The sequence below is a fragment of the Erythrolamprus reginae genome, chromosome 2, assembly GCF_031021105.1.
Source record: "Erythrolamprus reginae isolate rEryReg1 chromosome 2, rEryReg1.hap1, whole genome shotgun sequence".
Lineage (NCBI taxonomy): Eukaryota > Metazoa > Chordata > Lepidosauria > Squamata > Dipsadidae > Erythrolamprus > Erythrolamprus reginae.
The window spans coordinates 352,572,663-352,597,453 of NC_091951.1; the positions used below are offsets into that span (position 1 = coordinate 352,572,663).

Consider the following 24,791-nt stretch of genomic DNA (forward strand, 5'->3'; position numbering starts at 1 on the left):
GTGCTTTGGATAATAGGTTGACTCCTTCTTCTTTGTGGCAACCCCTGAGATATTGGAAGAGTGCTCTCATGTCTCCCCTGGTCCTTCTCATGAAACTAGCCCTGCCCAGTTCCTGCCTCCATTCTTCATATGTTTAAGCCTCCAGTCCCCTAATCCTCTTTGTTGCTCTTCTCTGCACTTTTTCCAGAGTCTCAAAATCCTTTTTGCATTGTGGTGACTATAACTGAATGCAGTATTCCAAGGCATTATAGAGTGGTATTTAGAGACATAAATATATTGTTTTTGTTTAGTGTCGTTCTGTGTCTGTTTGATTCCTCCCCCACCCCCCATGGATCTTAATCTTTTGAACAAAATAAAAATTATGACAGAGAAAATTATACAGCCCCCACCATCAAGACCCCCCTCCTCTTCTTCTACTCATAGAAGCTCATGATCTACACCCCAAAAGCGCACTTCCTCTGTTGTGCAGCGCTTACCGCTGTGGCTGTAGTGAGCACCGGAATGTCTTCTGTACACGCTACGGAGGTGGTCTGGGAAGGGCCTCGGGACACGGAGGATAACGTTTGCGTGTCTAGGCCGGGGTCCACGCTGAAGGCGGGAGCCTCGATCCCATGGTGTCCGTTCAGTTCACCGGCTTTGTCCGGTAAAGCGCCCAGGAAAGTGCCATTGTGCCTGCGGTAGGTGCTTGCCAGCCTCGCCGCCCGCAAATCGCTCTCGTCCAAATCCAGCTTCGGGAAGGAGAGGGACTTGATGTTACTGACCGAGGTCGCGGGCGGGAGGGGCATCTTCTCGCAGCCGCCCAGCTGGGGCAAGGCCACGAGACCGTTGGGTTTGTGGAGGGGCTTGAGGTCCAAAGCTGCCCTTTCCAAAGAGGCCAAGACCTCCTGGTCTTGCAGGACCGACGGAGGCGCCACTTTGGGCAAGCCGCTGCCGTTGCCGCTGCCCTCGAGCAGTTGGGCCGCGATGGGCCCCGTGGTGTCGACGTGGATCTGGAGGATGTTCTTGAGTTCTTCCCGGTCGTCCAGGGTCTTCAGCTCCAACTTGTCGAAGGGGTCTTCTTCGCACTCAAAGTCCGCCGGGTTGAAGTCAGCCTTGGAGTGAGGAGGGCTCAAAGCCTTTTGCTTCAGAGCGCTGCTGTTGGCCGGGGTGGGAGTGAGGATGGAGTTGTGGTGCATGCCGGCCAGGATGGGGTTGATGGGGAGGGGCAGGGCGGCTCCTGGGCCACAGCCCTCGGGCAGGTGTTCCTCCGAGGCCCTCTTCACACTGGCCAGGGTCTCCTTGGCTTTCCGCTCCATCTCTTGCTGGACGGCTTGGATCCGCTTAATGTTCTCGGCCCACTCAATCGTTTTCCTTTCGAGAGAGAAGTCATACTGAGGAGAGAGAGAGAAACCATGGTTAACAGACAAATGAGAAGGTTTTGTATTTGGGGTTCAACAGTGGGGGTCCGTGGGGGGTCCCCAAGATTGGTGGGTTTTTCTTGCAGGCATTTCATGACCCAGTCAGGTAACATTATCAGTGCTAGAAGGGAGGGAGGTTTGTGGAATGGAAGAGGAGCGGTGATGGTGGAGATGGAAGCTGAGGAGGAAGATGAAGAAAATTAGAGAGGGGGAGGAGGAAAAGAGGAGGAAAGAGAGGAGGAAGAAAAGAGAAGAGGAGGAAAAGAGAGGAGGGAAAAAGGAAGAGATTAGATAATATCATCAGTGCTAAAAGGGAATGGGATTTGCTCTCACTTTTATATATTAGTATATAAAATAAGAGCAACCCCACTTGCTCCTGACACTGATGGTATTATTGTTATTTATTATTATTATTATTTATTAGATTTGTATGCCGATTTGTATGGTATTGCCCAGCTAGATTGCGAACCGTCTGCAAGAAAGCCACCTAGTCCAGAGAATACCGAGGATGCTACATACTGGAATATTGCAGAAGCTAAGATATTTCCCTAAAGGAAGAGCACCTATTGATAAATGCACCATCAGCTCCTTTTGGGTCGTTTATGGAGAACCACACAAGGGGCCTTTATTAAGGTGACTTCTGCAAAGGCTAGGTATGAAGTGAGAGCCCCATGGCTGTGAGGACACGTGGGGGCATTTTTCCCCCTACCAATCTAAAATCTTCCAAAGAGGAGGAACTTCAGAACAAAGAGGATCTCTTCCTTTGGCCGCAACTTCCACTTAAGTTCTCCCTGGTGAGGATTAACAAAGAGGTAGTGACAATTGCAGGGCTGTTGTCTGTTATTTGGCTTCTGCAAACAACACAACAGACGTGCAAACAAATCGAAGCAGTTCCGTTTGAGTCCCTTCGACATTGGGCGGCATATAAGTCAAATAAGTTAAATTAAAATTAAAATTAAGGGAACAGAAAGAATCCACCCAAACGAGGCCAACTAGAGAAGAGCTTTAAACCGAGGTGAGTCTTATCAAAGGCAAGAACTACAATGTACTATGTGTTAAAATAAAGCATCGTTTATTTTAATAAATGTCCAGAGTGGATGACTCACCTGGGCTTCCCGTATCAGTTGTAGAGAATCTGGCAAATAGAAGCCAATGGGGAGGCCCACTTTCGCCGGCCTTCTGAACTTTTCTCCTATCTTGAATGGAACATCATCAAGGTAACTGAAGGGCCCTGGAAGGAAGAAGACATATTGCTTCACCAGTTTGCTCAGGAAACGGTTAAAATCCTGGACTCAGTCCAGACCAGGGGACTCCAACTGTGGCCGCTTTTAAGACTTGTGGACTGCAATTCCCAGAATGCCTCAGCCAGAAAAACAAAATTCTGCTTTCACCACTCATGGTAGATGAAAAAAATGCCCAAACGGGCAAACCAGAAGTGCATTTTTCCAAACTTCCGGTCTGTCCGTTGGGGAAATTTTTTTGCTTCAGGAAGCTTCCCTGAAGCGTTCAGAGGACGAAACGGCCTTTCCCAAGGCCGAAAATCAGATGGCCAGCGTGCACATGCGCACTGGAGCTGAAACATGGAAAAGTCTCGTGTCTCCTCCCATATGGCTCCGTGTGCCACCTATGGCATGCATGCCATAGGTTCGCCTTCACGGAACTGGGCCATTAGGAAGGTTAAGCTCAGCCCAACTGAATTATTATTATTATTATTATTATTATTATTATTATTATTATTATTTATTAGATTTGTATGCCGCCCCTCTCCGTAGACTCAGGGCGGCTCACAACAATAACAGGAACAATGTAAAAAACAAATCTAATAATTTAAAAAACACTAAAAACCCCATTATTAAAAGCAAACACACACACAAACATTCCATGTATAAACTGTTCCAGCTGTAACACAAAAGGAGCATTATTGCCACTTCAACGGCAGGGCCGGTCTGTTTCTTGGTTCCGTCTCAGGAAAGTTCATTCTCCAGTGTTTGGATTCAACTGACCAATTTAAGTGGCTTGAGCTGCTCCCTGTCCTCACTGGATCTCCCCAATCTCAAACTCCTCATTTTCAAAGGGTTAGAAATTGTTTTGCCCACTTCCAAAACTGCCACTGCTTCAGTATACAGTAATTCAGTATACTGAAATAATTCCTTCAACACTGTCGAACTGTTTACTAAATCTGCACTACTATTACTACTAGTTTTTTCTCATCATTCCTATCACCCATCTCATGTAACTTGTTGCTTGAATCCTTACGATTTATATTAATATTGATTGTTTCCTGATTGCTTATTTGACCCCTGTGACCATCATTAAGTGTTGCACCTAATGATTCTTGACAAATGTCTATTTTCTTTTAGGTAGACTGAAAGTATCTGCACAAATTCCTTCTGTATCCAATCACACTTGGCCAACAAAGCTATTCTATTCTATTCTATTCTATAGAAAGCCCCATGACCATTTTTCATTGTAGTATCCCTGTCCTCATTTGGTCAAAATCTGCAAGCTTGGCAACTGATGTGTATTTATATGACAGTTGTCGTGTCCCTGGGTGATGTGACTAATCATCTTTTGTGTCTTTCTGACAAGCACAGTCGACAGGGAAGCTAGATCCATTTAACCTGTGTTACCAACTTAATCACTGCATTGAGTCACTTAACCAGGTTGGCAAGAAAGGTGATAAATCGGGCAAAACTCACTCCACGACTGTCTTGCTTAGCAATGGAAATTTTGGGCTCAAGTTGTGGTCGTAAATGGAAGACAATTTCTAAAGCCTATTAAGTTTCCATGAATAATTAAATCCTGTGGTCAGAATTCTTCATTTAATAGCCAGGGACAAAGTACACCCAGATGGGTAAGACAGATCCAGCCCCGGCCATTCACTTACCGTGAAAATCAGACCCCGACTTCTTAGAAGCCATTGAGAATCTGAAAGACATTTTTAAAAAGCAGAGTTAGCAACCTTCAGAAGAGTTATGGCACAGGGCACGTAAAGACAAAACTCCATTGTAGACGTTGCTCCATCTTATTGCAATGCACCAGGAATGCCCCAAAGCCCTGCTTTACAACAAGACTGGGTGGTCCTGGATTTAACTGTGGACCCCCAGGTAGGTATTTCAACTCTAACTCAGATTAAGGGAGTGGCACAGTGTCCAAACGGCTGATTGAAATGGCCTAGATATCCCATAAATGAGATTATGATTCAAAATTAACAGCTGAGAGAGCTTTGCTGCTGGTGACTAGGGGGGGAAGGTCCATTGGGGTTTCTCCAAAGCACCTGAAGGTAGGGCAAGAAGCAATGGGTGGAAACTAAACAAGGAGAAAAGTAACGTAGAACTAAGGAGAAATTTCCTGACAGTCAGAACGATTGATCAGTGGAACAGCCTGCCTCCAGAAGTTGTGAATGCTCCAACACTGGAAGTTTTAAAGCAGATGTTGGATAACTATCTGTCTGAAGTAGTGCAGGGTTTCCTACCTAAGCAGGGGGTTGGACTAGAAGACCTCCAAGGTCCCTTCCAACCCTGTTATTATTATTATAAATATCTGATTTCCACACCTTAATCCAGGGATGGTGACACAGGACAACATTCCACAACTATTCTTGAAAGCAGGCCCTGTTGCCATGTGCTTTTTGGAGGCTGGCTGAGAACAGGGCCTATATGTGCATGCAAACAACGCAAGACGGACTTTCTGAGAGGCCACAGTGGCACTAGGGAGGAAGCGGAGGCCTAGCTCCCCATTTCTGGCCCAGCCGGAGGGCTGCTAGCAAGTGAATCTGCTCAGAGCGCCCAGATTTGGAATAACAATAGCACTTAGACTTATATGCCGCTTTGCAGTTCTTTACAGCCCTAAGCAGTTTACAGTCAGCCTCTTGCCCCCAACGATCTGGATCCTCGTTTTACCCACTTTAGAATGATGGACGACTGAGTCAACCTGGAGCCTGGTGAGATTTGAAATGCCAAATCACAGGCAGCTGACAGTCTGCAGAAGTAGCCTGCAGTACTACACTCTAACCACCGCACCACCGAGGCTCAATAGCAATGGGACAACTTGCCCCAACCAGCTTATTGCAGCCAATTCACCGTGGGCAGTTTACCTTGGTTAACTTGCCATGGGACAATTCAACAATGTTACTGAATTAAAATAATTCAAGTGGGTTTTTTTGGTCGTCTGTATTTTTATTTAATGATCCTATTTTACCATTTATTCAATGTTAGTGTAACCCTTGTCCTGTAGCAAGTTGTCTGGTGGGGAGATGACCGTGGCATGTTGCCCTAGACCAGTGGTGATGAACCTTTTTTGCCTTGGGTGCCGAAAGAGGGTGGGTGTGCGCTGCCACACATGCGCGAATGCCCACACCCTTAATTCAATGCCTGGGGAGGGCAAAAACAGCTTCCCCTTCCCTCCAGAGGCCCTCTGGTGGCCAGAAATGGCCTGTTTCCCGACTTCTGGTGGGCCCAGTAGGGTTGTGTTTCGCCCTCCCCAGGCTCCAAAGGCTTCCCTGGAGCCAGGGGAAGCCAAAAACGCCCTCCCGGAGCCTCTACTTGAGCCAAACATCAGCTGGCCAGCACACACATGGAGCTGAGCTAGGGCAACGGCTCGTGTGCCAGCAGATATGGCTCCGTGTGCCACCTGTGGCATCCATGCGATAGGTTTGCCATCAGTGCCCTAGACTTCCTAGATTTGTGCGGGGGGGGGGGAAGGGAGAGAAAGACAGGAGAGAAAGAGATAGAAAAAACAGATAGAAGAGAGGAGGGAAAGGGAAGAGGGGGCAGAGAAGATAAGAGATAAGAGGAGAGAGTGGTGGTATAGAGGGAGGCGTGAGAGAGGAACAGGAGAGGAGAGGGACCAGCAGAGTCAACTTAGGTATTTTCCAAATTTTGGGCACATCACCATCACTATCCTAGTCTAACTTAAATCCCATCCAGGTATCTAGTGGGTTATAAACTATTAACCTCTAATAGCTGATCACCATTGGGTTCTTTTGAAAGCTTTCTTCAAACCTTGCTTAGGCAACTTGTACATCAAGCTACGTCTTCAACGTATTTATTCTGCTCAACTGCAAATTATTTAAAAAATGGAAGGTTGGAAGGCTTAAAGATCCCACTACAATGGGCAAACCAGGGTGGCTTTTATTGACATCACTGGTCGGGAGATGTCAGTTCAAAGCTTTAAATCATGGTTTATACATAAATCAAGAGGATTTTATCATCCTTTCTAATAAAAGTCTATTTTTTTTTGTTTGAAAGCACATGAATTATTTATATACTTTATTTATTTACAAATATAATTAAAAACAAGGAAAGGGGTTGGGAGAAGGGGGACAGAACGAAGGGTTGGGGATGGGGTAGAGTGGGAAGGGGAGGGAAAATTCAAAAACAAAACATTTATGATAGAATTGTAATACATGTGAGTTATAATACACAAGTGTCTTAGAGGGAGTGTAATAATTCTTACTTTCCTAATCTTACTATTTATATATGAAAATAACTCAAATGTCGTATTTCTTAATATATATAGGCAATAAAATTCTAGGTGTGAAAAGGAGGAGGAAAGAGAAAGAAAAGAAGAAAGGAAAAAAAAAGGAAAAGGGGGAGAGAGAAGAGTCTGCATTTAATGCAGACGTTTTTATGGACGACTTTTGTTTAGTTGTAGGGTGGGGAGTATATAGGTGATATAATGGGTGTATATAAAGATTAGTTATTCTAAGGGTAGTTAATACGTTTATAGTGTGTATTGAGTTAGTTAGAAGACAGATAAAAAGAGATTTAATATATTTTCTTGTTGCAAATTTGATTAGTTTTTGGTGCTTCTTTTCTAATTTATTTTAATATTAATTTAAGTGTTGAAGGTAGTTTTGGGTAGGATAGAGTATGAATTTTACAATAAAAGTTTTTTGTATTTTTTCTGAGAAACCCATTTATGCCAATTTTCCCATGCTTCGTAATATTCTGAGTCTTTTTTGTTTTGTGCTTCCATTGCTATTTTAGACATTTCAGCACATTCATTAATTTTCGTAATTATTGTGAAGAAAGAAGGTACTTGATCAGATTTCCAAAGAGAGGCATATGATATTCTGGCTGCAGTTATAATTTGTAATATCAGATATTTTTGTGTCTTGGTAAGATTTTGTCTGAATATCCCTAAAAGATAGAGCTCGGGTTTGAGTGGTAATTTGATTGACATGACTTGGTCGATTAGGGATTGTATTGTTGTCCAGTACTTTTGTGCAATTGGGCATGTCCACCATGTGTGGTAGTAAGTTCCAGATTTGGTCTTGCACTTCCAGCAGATCGGTGAGAAGTTGGGAAACATTTTGGATATTCTTGCTGGGGGCAAATGCCAACGATAAAACATTTTAATTTGGTTCTCCTTGTAAGACATTGCCGTTGTCATTTTATAATTTGATGTCCATGTTTTCTCCCACTCAGTTAGGTTAATCGTATATCCAAAATTCTGAGCCCAAGCTATCATACAACATTTCACTTGCTCTTCGGGATTTTCTTGGATTAGTAAGTAGTTATACAATTTTGAGATCATTTTTGTAGAAGGACCGAAAAGAATCGTGTCTATTACATTATTATTTTGAAATCCAAATTGCTTTTTGTGTTGTTCGTATTTTAATTTAATTTGTAAATATGTTAACCAGTCTATATTAATTCCTTGATTGTTCAGTTGTTGTTTGGGGATAAGAGCATCTGATTCGTCGAGTAGTTGTTGGTACCTCAGAATTTTAGAGTGCGAGAAAAGATTGGGAAAGATTAGTATTTCATTGGGGGATATCCATTTTGGTATTGAGATGTAATAATTTTTTTTAATAGTAAACCAGATTGTTATTAGTGTTTTGCGTAAGTAATGATTTTTAAAGTATTTGGGTATTTTGTGGTAGTCTGCTGTCAAGAAAGTGTGCCACCCAGCAAGAAGGTCGAATCCTTCCAGAGTTAAGAGTCTTGTATTTTGGAGCGTAATCCAAATATCCTTCTATCAAACTCTCAATATAACAGAACCGAACTGTACCGAACTTGATCAATTTAATAACACCATATTGTTGAACCACGAACCCTTTGATTTGGATTAATTTGGATTGAATTTCTTCTAATTTATTTAAATCTTATTTTGATATTTTTGGACTATATATATTGACAAAACCTCCTTATTCAATTGTGTAATACATAAAATATTGTAATATTTACTCTAGCTACTGAACTATTTATATAGATTATATTATATTATATTATATTAAGATAGATTGTACTATATTTAGGTAGAATATACTGATAGATTACTTTGAGTTGATAGCTTTACTTTATATTAACATTAAACTTTAGACTTTAGACTTTATTATTATTTATCCTTAATTAACTTTAAATAGCAAATAGTAACTGGATTTCTTTTTGATTCTATAACTTATAGTAACTTATAGTAATTCAATGTTTTAAGACTTATCGGATTTAATCAACTTAACTGATTCAACTGATTTAAACCCTTAATAGAGTAACCCCCCGATTGATTGACTGTCTTTCCCCTTATATTGAATATCGAATAATTGTACTACTGAATTATTACTTTCTCCCATTCTCTCTCCCCTTCTTTTTCTTTTCCATACATTGAGATATTATTACTGGAATCATACTGATTCAAATGCTATTTTATTGATAATTTGAACCCTAAATATAAATTGTCTTTCTCTTGCTACTTCTCAAGTGTAACAAATTCTGATATTCTCTTAACAACTCTCTACTAATTGTATCTTTAAAAAAAAACAATAACAAAAAACCTTTACTACATATACTGCAACTTTCTATACCACCTTAATCACTTTAACCTCATTACTTCCGACAACATTACATACATATTACACATTACATACACATTACATATACATTACATACACTTCTCTACACCACATAAATCCTTTTACTACATTATACACACCATTTATATATTGTTCTAACGACCTCTCCTTAACATAAAAATGTCTGCCTCAAATCAACCAACCCTTATGAAATCTTGGAAGAAAAACCCCAATCAGCCTGCAACACCAAATTCAACCCAGCAACGTTCAACTGACTTGTCAGACAAAACATCTCTCCAACAACAAACACAGGAAATTCCCAATATATCACTAAACGCCTTACTGGAGAAGATGAACAAAATGCAAGACACATGAATTATTTAGTGTTTATACATATAGTTCATTTTCAGAAGTTATGGTATTGTATGTAACACAATTATTTAACCAGGTTTTTTTTCATATTTGTTTTCATTAACAATTGAAATGTGACTCGGCATCAAGCTAGAGATATCCTGGAGTCTTTAGGAGCTGAATCAGCTCCTTTCGAGAACGGTCCTGAAAGCTATTTTTACCCTGAGAGCCTAAGAGGGCAGGGAATGATCACCAGATTTTAAATTGCATTAATGATTTTGCTTGCCTTTGGTTATTTCACTGTTAAATCAAAGTTGGTTATCGGAATGACAGTTAACATTTCATCTCCATATTAGCAAGCACCAGCAAATAAAACCAGTAGTTATTTTCATAATTATCTCTTTGATCCCTGTTTGTTTTTTTAAATAGGCACTTAACATACATTTTCAACTCTGATTCCAACTGTAAACTCAGATTCAAATTAACCAACTTTAAAATTCTTTATCTACTTTTCAACTTTGGCATGAAAGATCCACCAATGTGGTGGGAAATTTCAAAATATTTAAGCTAGAGGGATTTTTCTTCCAAACTAGATGGCTGTCTAGCACAGTTTTTGAATCTAAACTATTTCCAATTTAGTCAAAATATTTATTTAATTTACAGGGAGTTCTCGACTTACAACAGTTCACTTAGGGACCTGTCAGCATGTCAAAGAATTATGTACAATATTCCTAAGATAAAACTATATAGAGTTTTAGTAGACAGCCAGCCTAACTCAGACCAATCCAATTTAAATATAAATATTATTTACATATATCCAATAGAATAATTGTCAGTAACAAACCAAGTCATTCACAGAGACATCATCAATCAATCAATCATATACAAATACAAACAGAGATCAGAACACACAGTTCTCTACACCAGCGTTTCCCAACTGGTGTGCCACAGCACACGGTCAGGTGTGCCGCGAAGCTCCTAGGGAAGCTCCAGCTGGGCGGGGCGCTGCCGGTGCCTCCGACCTGGAGCTCCCACTCGCAGCTGTCCCCCGGCTCCTGCCCGATGGGGCCCAGCGCGTTTTATTAACCCTGCCCAGGAGTCAATCACCTACCTTTTGCAAAAGCCTACCTTTGGCGATTGGCTCCTGGGCAGGGTTCAAAAACTGAAAGATGCAGCTAAGTGCGCCATGGCTAAGTGCGCGTGGGGGGAATTTCACTGGCGGTGGCAGCAGCGGCATCAGGAGTAGCCGCCTCACAGCTGACCACCTTGCTCCTGCTACCGCCGGCAACCATCCCTCCCTCCGGGCCCCAAAGCTCACACTCTGCCGCCGCCAGAGAAGCTGCAGCTGGGCGGAGCGCACCGTATAAAACATGAAGAAAAGGTCCCGCGGAAAGGCGGGGTGGGGGGGTGCCGCCTCACAGCTGACCTTTTCTTGTTTTACGGTGCACTCCGCCCGGCTGGAGCTTCCCTGGCGGCGGCAGGGTGTGAGAAAATGGCTCCGGCAGCAGGTAAGTCGGCCTGGCTACCGGGAGGCGGAGCATGGCCGGGCGCCGCCTGGGAGGGCGAGGGGGTTGATGGCTGCTGCCTCTTAGCTGCAGAGCCGGGCGGAGGTGAAGACAACGGCGCTCTCCGGCTCGAGCTCTCTTTTTCTCTCTGTTGCCGGCAAGTCATCTCCCACCCCAAAGGGGGAGGCGGCTGCAGTCCCACGATGCCCTCCCACAGGAGCAACAATAAATACCAGGGCGGTCTATGTTTCAAGCCCCCCTTTTGCCCCTTGTCAGCTCCTCTGCAATTCTGCCCCTTCTTGGCTGAATCCCCAGCATTTGCTCCGATGGTTTTAAACACTGAGTCCGTGCTTAGGGCTGGTTGGTTCCCCTCTGAAGAAGCCTCGGTTAGGTTGCAGATTTTCCTGCTGCGTTTCGTTCTTGGAGAGCCGCTGGAATGAAGTTATGATGTGTTTCAATGGCGTGGTGAAAGAAAGAGAGAGAGAGAAAAAGGAGGGAAGAGAGAATGAGAAAGAAAGCAAGAGAAAAAGAGAGGGAAAGAAAGCAAGAGAGAGAGAAAGAGGGGGGAAGGAGGGAGAGGGAAAGACATAGAGGGAGGGAAGGAGGGAGAGAGAAAGAGAGCAAAAAAGAGAGGAAGAAAGAAAGAAAGAGGGATGGAGAGAAAGAAGGGAAGGAAGGAAGAGAGAGAAAGAGGGAGGGAGAAATAGAGCGAAATGGAGGAATAGATTTTTTTTTGTCCAAACTTTTCTTTAGCCGCCCCCCGCCCCCCCAATTCAGTGTTCCCCAGGATTTTGAAAATATGAATAATGTGCCGCGGCTCAAAAAAGATTGGGAAACACTGCTCTACACACAGCAATTCTACAATAATTCTCCCCTGAGAGGAATGCTGCTGGCTCCCTCTTATGGCCAACTGAATCATTACTCTTAAAGAAACATTATCAAACATACATTGTTGGTTAATTATAGCATTAACAGGACCATTCCAAATTACAACAGCATTGAAAAAAGTGACATGCGCATTTTTCAGACATGACCATTGCAACATCCCTATGGTCACATGATCTAAAAGTGGATGCTTGACAACTGACTCACATTTATGATGGTTACAGTGTCTTGAAGTCGTCTGATCCCCTTTTGCAACCTTCTGACAAGCAAATTCAAGGGGGGAGGCCAGATCACTTAACAGCAGTGTTATTAATTTAACAGCTGCAGCGATTGGCTTAACAACAATGGCAAGAAAAGTTGCAAACTGGGCTGAAACTCACCTAATAAATTTCTTGCTTAGCAACAGCTGAGGACTAGCTGTACTTGGAGAAAAACAACTTGTAGTCTTCCTGATCAGGTGTGCTAAATTGTGCTGTGCAAGGTCACACACTTGGATTATTCATCTGGTTGCCCTTTTTCAAGTGAGGGAATGTGGCAAAATAGAGCCCAGTTTTAAGACAAATTATGACTGTGTCCATGATTCAATCAGAATAGAGCTGGAAGGGACCCCAGAGGCCTTCTAGTCCAGCCTCCTGCTCCAGCAAGAGACCAATGTCTGTGATAGCGAGCGTATGGCACATGTGTCAGAAGTGGCATGCAGAGCTATCTCTCTGGCCACATGAACCATCACCTTTGGAATACTGTGTTCAGTTCTGGAGACCCCATCTACAAAAAGATATTGATAAAATTGAATAAGGTTCAGGAGGGAAGTGTTTTTAATAGGAAAGTGAACACAAGAACAAGGTGGCACAATCTGAGGTTAGTTGGGGGAATGATCGGAAGCAACGTGAGAAAATATTATTTGACTGAAAGAGTAGTAGATGCTTGGAACAAACTTCTGGCAGACGTGGTCGGTAAATCCACAGGAACTGAATTTAAACATGCCTGGGATAAACATCTATCCATCCTAAGATAAAATACAGGAAATAGTATAAGGGCAGACGAGATGGACCACGAGGACTTTTTCTGCCGGCAATCTTCTATGTTTCTATTGCTCTTCTGGGTTCCAGCGCACTGGACAGCTGGTCTTTATTTATTTATTTATTTAATTAAATTTGTATGCCACTCACTCCCGAAAGATTAAGGGCGTCTTCACGTGGGAACGGGGGACACTGGAAGAGCAGCTGCCCGTGCGCATAATCTTCTGGTTTCCACTGCACATGTGCACACCAGCCAGCTGGACTTCACGTGGACATGCATGCCAGAAACCGAAAAGCCAAGCAAGCATGCGCTGGCCAGGAGTGTCATGGGAGTTTTACCCCATTTCACAAGCTTCCATGGCACAGTTGTGAAGCGAATCACTGCATGGTCATTAAATGAATCTGGCTTCCCACTGACTTTGCTTGTCAGAACCTCGCAAATGATGATCATGTGACCCAGGGACACCGCAACTGTCATCATGCCAGTTGCCAAGCAACTAAATTTTGATCGTGGGACCATGGGGTTGCTGGAATGGCTGTAAGTGTGACAAACTGTCGTAAGTCACCTCTTTCAAGGTTGTAAGTCAAGAACTATCTGTACTGCAACCTTTGCAAGCTAAATAGCCAATAGGAAATAGAAAATTTTATACACATAATCCTAAAAATCAAATTAAAAACAGAGTAGTGTAAAAGCGTTATTTCCTAATTTTTTTTTGTTCATGGTCAGAAACCACAACTGAAACGAACCAGATCAGGGATAACAAAATGTTCCATTAGTGCCACCCACAAATTCATTCCTAAAGAGATGATATTTTGCAAAGGCCTGTAGCAATACTGAGACAGCTTGTTATTACAATTTTAAGTCGGCACATAAAACACAGAGACAAGTTGTATTGGCTGGCCATTTGTTGGCATCGTCCCTCCCTACACAAGACCATCTACTCTCTATAAATAGGTTGCACTGATAGCTGAAAGCTACACAGAACACCAGGATGGATCACAACTGAATTTGTGCGGTCGATGCGGTTTTACTTCTTGTTCACAAACTCAGCCAATTGAGAGTCTGGAGAAATATGAATATATATGTATATTGTCTTTGAACCGTGTCATGTCATATTAGCAAACTGAAGTTTTCTTGCTGTCCAAAGAATGAGATGCATCGTCTTTTGTTAAGGGTTGTTATTCTCACAGTTTGTGATTTCTAGTCCTGTCCTAGGTGGGAAAACTGGCCTGGGTGGCTTTGAGCCCATCACCAGGTGACTGGGAGTTCTAGTCCCACGTTAGACACAAAACCTGGCTGGGCAACTCTGGGCCGACCCCTCGGAAGCAAATGAGTTTCAGTCTTGCACAAAGCACAGAAGCTGGGTGACTTTGGACCAATCACCAGGAGATTTATTAGATTTCTATGCCACCCCTCTCGAAGCCACTCAGGGTGACATACAACATAATAAATACAAACAATATATGTGTAGAAATCTAATTATTTAAAAATATATATACAAAATTAGCAAAATTCTAAAAAAACCAAAACCCTGCAGTCATCCACATTCATCCAACTCAATCATTCACGACATCAGCCGTAGACAATCTCGTCGCTCATGGCCCCCTTGCCCGCCAGCAGAGTTAAGTCTTCAGAGCTTTATGAAAGACACGGTGGGAAGGGGCGGTATGTATCTCCAGAGGGAGTTCGTTCCAGAGGGCCGGGGCCCCCACAGAGAAGGTTCTTCCCCTAGGACAACACTGTCTGGCTGACAGGACCTGGGGAAGGCCGACTCTGTGGGACCTAACTGACCGCTGGGGTGCATGAGGCAGAAGACGGTCCCGGCGGTAATCTGGTCCTAAGCCATGTAGGGCTCTGTAGGTCATCACCAGCACTGGTGAGTCCTAGTCTGCGAAGTGTGACAAATGCTCATAAGCCACATATGTTTCAGCGCTTTGTAACTCTGAATGGTCCATTAAACAAACAGTTGTAAGTCCAGGGCCACCTATAACGACTGTCTCTGCCTTTCAGCCTCACTGGAGTTGTGTACAAGGCAGCATTTGGTTTCCACAAACCTCGAGGGCAGTGTTGGCAAAATGGGGGCATGTGCAGGAACATTAGAGCAGCTGACCAGTGCGCATGCATGCACCAGGAAGATGATTTTCTGGTTTCTGGCACACATGCGCACAAAGACCAGTTTGACGGTGCGCATGCATGCACCAGAAACCCAAAACCCACCTTCCTGGCACATGCATGCGCACCGGGAGGCTGCTCTTCTGGTTTCCGCCGTTCCCGCGCCTGTGAACACCAGGCGCCCGGCATGTAGGAACCCAAAAGAGTGATGGCTCATGTGCCTAGAGAAATGGCTCTGCATGCAACTTCCGGCAGGTGAGCCATAGGTTCACCATCATAGTTCTAGGGATTCAGTTAAAGTGAAGCACAACTAGAAGGCAAAAAGCTACGGTTTCCTTCAACAGACCTGTGTAATTGTTGCATTGTCATGGGATCCCTCCATCTATTTCTCTAATGAAATGGAGTAAATTTGAGATCCTGTGAGCTTTGCTATTGATAAAGAGTCTTGGTAGACAAAACATAAGTGACTCAGAGGGCAGATCTGTTCTCCTCCCATCCAACTTTCAAATAAACGACGGTTGGTTTTTGGAGAAACGGGGCTAAAATTAAAAGAGTCTATTCAGCTTCGTCTCAAAGGCCTTTTTGTTCCCAGCCCGAGCCTGCTGCAAATTTGGGAGATGTGGTGACTCTCCTAGCAAGGAGGGTTCTTTGTTCTTGGCACACACCCCCAAACCCAAGAATTATGAGAAGATGCAGCTACTCAAGCTATTTCCTGACATTCCTTGGCAACTCAGGCATTTTTTTTAAAAAAACCTTTTGGGGAAGATTAAAAGAGCAACTGTGATGCTTAGACTGGAGGTTTAGCGCAATAAACTTTAAATCCGGGTTGGCAAAAATCTGCAATAGATTACGCTAAAACAAAACATCTTAAGTGAGGATCTGGCTAGTTCAATGTGTGAAAGCGATCAATGGGATCCCACAAACTACACAGTTGTCGTGTGTCATTGAAATTCAGCCAAAGAGATTCTTTGGCACGAACCACAAAATGACATTTGCTGACTCTCTGCCTCCCCAAAATGTCCAGTTATTTGGATGAGTAATGACATGCGTCCGTTTTAAGAAATTCCAGATAAACTAAAGGAACTTATGGGAGTCCTGCTCTGCGGGAGAATAAACATATGGCTATCATATGATTTTAAGCGAGTGTTGGTTCTTCGTAACCACAGTTTTTGTCCATAATGATCTATCCCTAACCTGGCCTTCCAACATTAGTCTTCAAGTCAGCACAATTAATTTTGAGCTATCAAGCTGTCTCTTAGGACAGGAGTCCCCAAACCCCTAGTCTATTGACTGGCACTGGTCCGAAGCATGCCAGAAACCAGGCGAACAAGTGACCCCCCATCCGTGGGATGCTTGGGTTCTTTTTGGATGAGAAGCAAAACGTCTTCCAAGGAAAACCAGAAAGTCCGGTTGCCTCTTGGAAAAGGACCTCTGGGACAAACAAGACCTGGAGGACTCAGAATTTCCATACAGTTCCTTAAAACTTTCTCCAGTAGGTTTAGCTTTCAAAGTTCTCCCACGCCCTTGACCAGCCTTCTTTGAATCTGTTGCCATTTCTCTGAACTCTTCTTAAAATATGCAGGCACCTTCTCCAGCATCACAGCTCAAACAGGTCGATTTTCTTCCTGTCTTGTTATTTTTTTAAGGTCCAACTTTCACAACCCATTGGTAGCTCCAGGGAAGATGACAGAGAGGACTAATCTACATTTGACTGCCATGATGTCCTTGTTTTTCCAATAACCTGATTACGTATTTTTAGATCCCTTGCCTTCCAGTTGTTAGGCAGAAGCAACAACGTGCTAGATGATCCCATTGGTCATCAGCCAGAGGAAAACTGGTCAAATTATTAACAGATTCAAGTCAAAGTTCTTCCCAGCAGCCTGCATTTGATATTTCAAGGCTTTACAGTTCTTGCTTAAAAGGAAGATACAGAAGGAAAAACTTTGTTACAAGCTGCTCCCCTTATGCCTTTGTCAGGGAAATGAGGACTCTTCATAGACCAGCTCCAATCTGAGCTCAAGGGGTCTGACTCTGCTATTGGCCAGTAATACATGGTGTAACATCAATCACCTTTTGTTAATGTCTCCTGCATTTTTAGTATTGTCTCTTGTAAAAAATCTATAGATGCTTGTCCATCTTGCATATTTACGTTTGCACCTATCTTTTCATTGCTTACAGTGTTTTCCATTGTTTTCTGATTTGCTAGTGGTGCTGCTGCCGGTGTCTGCTATTTACCCCCTTTAGTTAATGGTGTGGTTGTAATTGTCCTCTGGGTAGAAGACTCTAACAACAGTGACTGGCAACACAGGTAGAAATTCATATTAATTATTATAATTTCTTTAAAGTTGTTGCATAGTAATAGTTTTTATAACTAATTAATCAATTGATCTTTGGTACAATCTGTAGTATATCAAGGTATAGGTAATAATTGCAGATCTCTATTTAAGTATAAATATAATATTAATATAAATATGGGTAGATACAGTGGTACCTCTACTTACAAACTTAATTCGTTCGGTGACCAGGTTCTTAAGTAGAAAAGTTTGTAAGAAGCAGCAATTTTTCCCATAGGAATCAATGTAAAAGCAAATACTGTGTGCGATTGGGGAACCACATGGAGGGTGGAGGCCCTGTTTTCTCCCAGGAGATTCCTAGAGGCGCCCCATGGAGGCTTCTCCCTGCCTTTTCCAGCCCTGTTTCCTCCCAGGAGATTCCTAGAGGCACCCCATGGAGGCTTCTCCCTGCCTTTTCCAATTACAGTTTCAGAGGCTCAGGTTTGTAAGTGAAAAATCGTTCTTGAGAAGAGGCAAAAAAATCTTGAACACCTGGTTCTTATCTAGAAAAGTTCATAAGTAGAGGTATTCCTAGGTAGAGGTACCACTGTACTTATTATGGTTGGGGTGTCCTGTCATCGTGTGATCCCCTTTTGCGACTGACAAGCATATTCAATGGGGAAGCCAGATTCACTTAAGAACCATGTTACTCACTTACCAACTGAGTGATTCACTTAGCAACTGTGATAAGGAAAGTTAGAGAACGGTGCAAATCTCATTTAATTGCTTCGCTTAGCAACAAAACTTTTGGGTTCAACTGGGTCACCTTTATCTCCAAACAAACAAGGTCAGAGGACATCAATGACTCTATAGTTCAACCCTAAGCTTATTAGCACAACGCACTACATCTTCAAGTTACATCTCGCTAAATGTAAACCTGACTTATAAGTGACAATGGATTAGGCTTATGAGTCTTTGATAAAAGTGTGGGATAGGCGGCAAAATAAAAATTACTCTTCTGCACATGCTTGCTTTCCTTTAGATCCAATTACAGATAGTCCTTATTTAGTGTCTGCTTCATTTAGCAACTGTTTGCAGTTATGATGGCTGATGAAAAAGTAACTGTGACCCACTCCTTGCCTTTACCAAGGCAGGTGTGTAAAGCAAAAGAGAGCTGAAGCATGATCATAAACATGGCTGCTGTTTCACTTAACAATCGAGTTGCAGCTCCCTCCTTTGATGGCTAAATAAGGACTCTTTCATTTTAAGACATTTCTCACCATGACTATAGTGGAATAAGGAGACCTAATGAAAGACTTCCTTCATTTCATGAACTGAAGAACCTGGCTCTAAAAAGGTAGAAAAACAAAAACTAAAATCTATGGAGAAAATTTGCCACTATGCAAAATCCTTACTTTCTAGAGACGGCAAATCTCCATATAAGGAGCTGAACCCTATTCTGTTATCAATCATACAGACAGAAAACAGAGTGTTCAAAATAGGGAATTACACCCAGTGGAAAGCAAAGTTAAAAGACACATAGTACAGCTAGAGTCCTTAACGTTTGACCACAATTGAGCCCAGAATTTATGTTATGAGAAATTCATTAAGTGAATTTTGCCCCATTTTAAGGCTGTTCTTGCCACATTTGTTAAGTGAATCACTGAAGTTGTTAAATTAGTAACACGACTCTTAAGTGAAATCCGGCTTCCTTGCTCACTTTGTTTGCCAGATGTTTTCAAAAGATGACGACATGATCCTGGGAAACATGAACTAGTCATCCAGCACCCAAATTTAAATCCTGTGACCATGGGAATGCTGCAAGGATCCCAAGTAACTTATTTCCCCCACAAAATAAGACCTTCCCTGATAATAAGCCCAATCGGGCTTTTGAGTGTATGGCAATAAGGCCAAGCACTTATTGCCAGGTTCAAAAATATATAAGATAGGGTTTTATTTTCGGGGAAGCACGGTATGAAAAATGATCATAACTTACTTTTTTCAGTGCTGTTGAAAAAAGCTGCTGTAAGTTGAGGACTAACTGTATTGAGATACACCCAGCACTTTTATCACTGCACAGGAAAATTAGGCTAGATGGTTTGCAATAAAATCAATTTTCTAATCGATGCAACAATTCCAGTTCTTGAAAAGGTAACTTTATCCCATCTTATGCCATGCTGTGATTACGGCACTGAACAGAAATGATACTGTACAACAAGAAAATAACACTTTATGAATATACAGGGGTATTATATTAGTTACAAGAAAAGCACGGTCAAGGAATTTAGCTTCTGTGATACATCCCACATGTATTTACACTCACAAACTGGAACCAAGAATCAAAAGAATAACTGGATTCTACTGGGCTAGCCAAACAATTGCAAATGATAATTTGACATTTCAACTCTGTACTATTTTGCCATGTACTTTCATATTGAAAAAGTAAATAACTGAATAAATAAATTTACATAGCATTTAATAGCCACTCCTGAAACCCTTATTTTAAAAAATCAAATAAGCAATTATCTCTATATAGTGGACAATTTGGGAACTGTGACAATTATATGAGAAAGAGGAAAAAAATCTGAGTTGGGGTGTTTCAGATCACAGCAAAGGTAAGAAATGTGTTATAATCAAACTGCAAGTGAGTAGGGTGAGTTAGTCAATCTGATATTAACTTTACGCAATTGAATTAGAGTAGCATACGGTATTAGGATAAATGTGGAAGCATAAAAAACTGTGAAATTTATCCATATTAAAAGGTAACAATAAATCACAAATTTGGTCTAACCAGTAAGAATGTAATGCTGAACAATCCTTAATCCCCACAAACATGACAAACTGTTACGACATCTCTTTCATGCAAAGCTAAAAGCCAAGAATATTGTTTTTTAAGTACAGAAAGGAAACCTCTGCCGTTTTGTGAACATTCTTTACAAAATTATCCATTTTACAACTGGAATCGCTAACACCAGGAAAGAACCATGCCAGCAGTAATTCAGTCCACAATCACATCACTGTGTCAGCATTCAGGCAGAAGTCATCATTTTGAGTAAGAGATTTTGGCTAGCCGCATTGTTTATTTTATTATTCTATTATTTTACTTTCGCTTGTTTAAAGTTTTTTTATTTCTTCATTATGGTTGCTAGCTGCCCCAGAATAGACCCAATGAAGAGTTAGGTGGCTAATAAATTTAATTATTATTATCATTTTCTAAAAAAGCACAGAGCATGGAAACTCCCTGTTTGGTAAGGTTATGATTTTTTTCCCCATTCAAGTCAAGACAAATAGTAGCTCAATATGGATGAATCTGAAGCTCAAAATACTATTTTAAGATGTTTCCAAAAGGATCAAAACATATTTTTAATGTTTAAAGTAAGTATTTCAAATTCAAAACAGGTCAAATCAAAAATATTTTGACACTGTTAACTAGCAATCTTGACTTTCTGGAAAGTTCTCAGAACTGGTTTCAGAAATCTTGCCTGATTGACAATAAATATAAGATAACGAATTTCTGTTTGGAAAACCCCTTGATATTTTGCAGTTCAGCTTCCGTAACACAGTGAGGATTTTTCACAAACTTCCAAAACCTGTTGTTCATATGTGTAACTGTTAAACAATCTATCTTTTGAAATCTCTTAAATCTCTTTCAGTAAATATTTTGGAAGTCTAGTTTTCCCATTCTAACCAATAGAAAAATAAAAAGAACCATAAAAATTATTTCCAGCTATGACAACAAGGACCCGTGCAATAAAGATAGGCCTGGCAACAGTTCAAATTAAAGACAGCCTTGGAAAAGGTGCTTTATGGCTAATAAAGAACTTCCAACTACAGTGGTACCTCGAGATACGAGTTTAATTCGTTCCGGACCTGGGCTCTTAAGTCGAGCAGCTCTTATCTCGAACGACTTTTCCCCATAGGAATTAATGTAAATAATTTTAATTGGTTCCAGCCCTCAAAAAACTCACAAAGTTAGTCTAAATTATGCAGAAAGACATGTTTTTAATGAAGAAATGTACATGTACATATAAATGAATAATGAAGTTTCTTTCACTTAACTTGTAAACTTTCTTAAACTTTTAAATTTACATATGTTCAACTTCTCTGCCACCCAATCCTGTAGGACAGAGGTCCCCAACCCTTTTTGCACCAGGGACCGGCTTTAAGCGATCAAGAGAGGAATGGGTGAATGAATGGACGGAGGGTGGGAAGGAAGGAAGGAAAGAGGGAAGGGACAGGAACAGAGGAAGGAAGCAAGGAAACTTATGAAAGGGGAGAGTAAGAGAGGAATGAGTGAAGGGAGGGAGGGAGGGAAGAAGGTGGGAAGGAGAAAGAAAAGAAGAAATAGAGGAAGGGAAGGTAAAAGAGAGAAAGAAAAAGAGCAAGAAAGAAAGAAAGAAAGAAAGAAAGGGGGAAGGGACAGGAACAGAGGAAGGAAGCAAGGAAACTTATGAAAGGGGAGAGTAAGAGAGGAATGAGTGAAGGGAGGGAGGGAGGGAAGAAGGTGGGAAGGAGAAAGAAAAGAAGAAATAGAGGAAGGGAAGGTAAAAGAGAGAAAGAAAAAGAGCAAGAAAGAAAGCTGCAAGCACCCCCCCGAACCCCCCAGGCCGGCTGCAACCTTTTAAAACACGTGCGCCGCTTCGCAGCTGTCTCCTGAAGCCGAACGCGGAAGTTAGCGTTTGGCTTCAGGAGACAGCTCCTTGGCGCTTGTATCTCGAATTTGGGCTTGTAAGTAGAACAAAAATATCTCTCCCCTCCCAGCTCTTATCTCGAGTTGCTCTTAAGTAGAGCAGCTCTTATGTCGGGGTTCCACTGTACAGTATTACAAAACACCACATCACACCACCACCTTGTGATCATGATCTGAGTGCTTTGCAACCTATTTGCACTTAGCCAAACACCCCTGCAATCATGTGATCCTGATTTGCAAGTTTCTCTATTGGCTTCCCCAATGACATTCTGGGGAAACTGGCAGGAAAATTTGGAAACTGCAAGAGAGAATTTCCTCTTGCCTCTGGGGCTGGTTGGAAGAGCTCTGGGCCTGTTGGCTCCTAGCTGAAAGAGTTTTTGGACGAAATCCAAGCAGGCACAGGGAATAGAGGCAAGAGCCAAGTAGGCTTTTCAGCTGCTGATCAGAGGCAGCACAGTAAATAAGAAGTGCAAGATGCTTTGGGGTGGGGGAGGTGGGGAGAAGTTCCAGTGCAGGCTGCACACAAGTAGAGCTCCTTTCAGAGGCTGAAAAAATCCTGGTTTTGACAAGGATAATTTTTAGCTTCTCAGCGGAGAGACATTCAAAAATGGTCTGTGGCAGTCTCCTCCACTTCCCTGAGGTGATTCCCACTACATACCTGGTTATCTGTCTGCTTAATAACAGGTAAGATCACTGAACAATTGCAATGAGGAATGCCAGATTTGTGATCATTGGCGAATCAGCCATGTGACATTTAATTACTGCATCACTCAACAACAGAGATTCTGGCCCCAAATGTAGCTGCATGTCCAGAACAACCTGTACTTTAAAACATATTGTATTACGTGTAAGTTAGTGGACTATGGCCTTTCAAATAAGGGAGCTTCAAGGAAATATAACTTTAGCAGAGACCTAAAACCACATGGATATAGATCTTTTTAACTATAAGATGTCCAAAATCATTAACGGGGTACGCAACGTATTTATTTATTGAGAAAATATATAAACAGGTAAGCAGCAATATAAACCAGAAAATTCAAATGGAACAGAAGCACAATGATAATTACCCTCCTGATAACCTACCAGCATCTTTTGTATTTTAATGCAGACACTTCTATATTGGAAATTATGGATGGTATTATAAAAAGTGTTGATGCTCAAGTTGTTTAGGAAAGTTTAAATATCTTAACTGTAGCTACTCAATAACTGAAGGACTAAATAAAATCATACATACTTCAAAATAAAAGGAATGTACTGTTCATATTCCAATATTCATGTTCTAATATGAGTACCCCCTTCTAATATCTAATGTTTTCAAGGATTATTCCACCGATAAATTATAATAATATTTCCCTACTTAAAAGCCTTCTTTGACAGTTCCTGAAATTTGTTACAAGACAGCAAGACTTTTCACCTCTGAACCTAAACAACACAATTGACCTTTCTGCATTCATGATATTTATTATGCCAGTTTGATGAAGGTCAATACTTTCTATAATCTTCCAATATTTCATGGAATATGTTAATTACTCGAATATATACTATACAAATACTGTAGTTTATTTTGCAATAATTTTTTTAAAATGCTTTGGTCCTCTTCCTTTGCCCAGCTATCCTCTGCAAATCCAAACTGAAAGTTCTCCATCTTCAAACCCATTTTATATCATAGGGATCATTAGGCTTAAATGTGGGTAGTTTTAGGTACTGTAGTAACCATAGTTCCCTCTAAGCTGAGCAGTGAGCAATCGCTCACTTAAAAATCATCATCAACTCAGAGTTTTCCAAACCTGCCCAGAAGCCGAGAGGGAAAGAGTGAGAGGGAAGGAGAGAGAGAGGAAGAGAGGAAGAGAGAGAAACAGATAGAAAAAAGAGAGGAAGGAAAAGAATGGGAGTAAGGAAGAGAGAAAGAAAATCAAAATCTAGTTTGAAACTAGCTCAACTATTTAAGTGGCATTTTGATATTGATAGAGTTGCCCTATTATGAGCTCACTGTTATAGACACACAGTACAGTATTTTATTTTGAAATTCTCTGAGGCAAAACAGGGTGGGTTTTTTGTTTGTTTGTTTGTTTGTTTGTTTGTTTGTCTGTCTGTCTGTCTGTCTGTCTGTCTGTCTGTCTGTCTGTCTGTCTATCTATCTATCTATCTATTTGTTTATTTATTATTTCTGTGCCGCCCAGTCCCGAAGGGACTGCCGCTCAGACACTATACTTTTCCGCCCACCCCAAAAAAAATTAGAGGGAACACTGGTAGTAACCAATTCTTTTTTTACCAACAACCATAATGTTTTAAATGTCCTTCCTCAATACATCATTTAAACAACAACAAAAGGTAATTATGTGTGAAAATTAATGCCCAAGTCTGGGAAGAGTAGAACATCAATGATTCGTAAAAAAAATAGCTGAGTAATTCAATCAGCACTGATTGAATCCAGTTCCTTTTTGGTGCCCCCCCCCCAAAAAAAACCATACACTATATTAATATGCAACTTCCCTCATAAGCCACACTATATAAATTATACAAGAGCTTTCCATCTCTATTGGTTATAGATTAGAATCTCAGTGTGAGAAACAGATGCATGCCCTTATACAAGTTGTGATTACTTCAAGGAGAAAAGACCGGTTTTATCTAGCAAAATACAGTACTGCCAAGACAATAGGAAACCTGTACTGTATTTGAGAATGGTGAAGAGGGATCCTCCCAATTCAGAAAGGGCTTTGCCTCTAGTTAAAACCCACTGTTTTTCATGTTTAAGTATTTATA

At 41.5% G+C, this 24,791-nt stretch overlaps 1 protein-coding gene across 2 annotated transcripts in view; it reads right to left on the minus strand.

The window, feature by feature from the left end:
- UBAP1 (ubiquitin associated protein 1) overlaps nucleotides 1-24,791 on the minus strand; it is a 37,308-nt gene that overhangs the window by 9,363 nt on the left and 3,154 nt on the right. For both annotated transcript variants that reach the window (XM_070743653.1, XM_070743654.1), the window contains exons 2-4: nucleotides 4,285-4,325; nucleotides 2,504-2,628; nucleotides 477-1,370 (exon numbers count right to left, since the gene is read on the minus strand). In XM_070743653.1, the coding sequence (XP_070599754.1) occupies nucleotides 477-1,370; nucleotides 2,504-2,628; nucleotides 4,285-4,318 (1,053 nt within the window). In that variant the 5' untranslated portion in view covers nucleotides 4,319-4,325. The remainder of the gene's footprint in view (nucleotides 1-476; nucleotides 1,371-2,503; nucleotides 2,629-4,284; nucleotides 4,326-24,791) is intronic.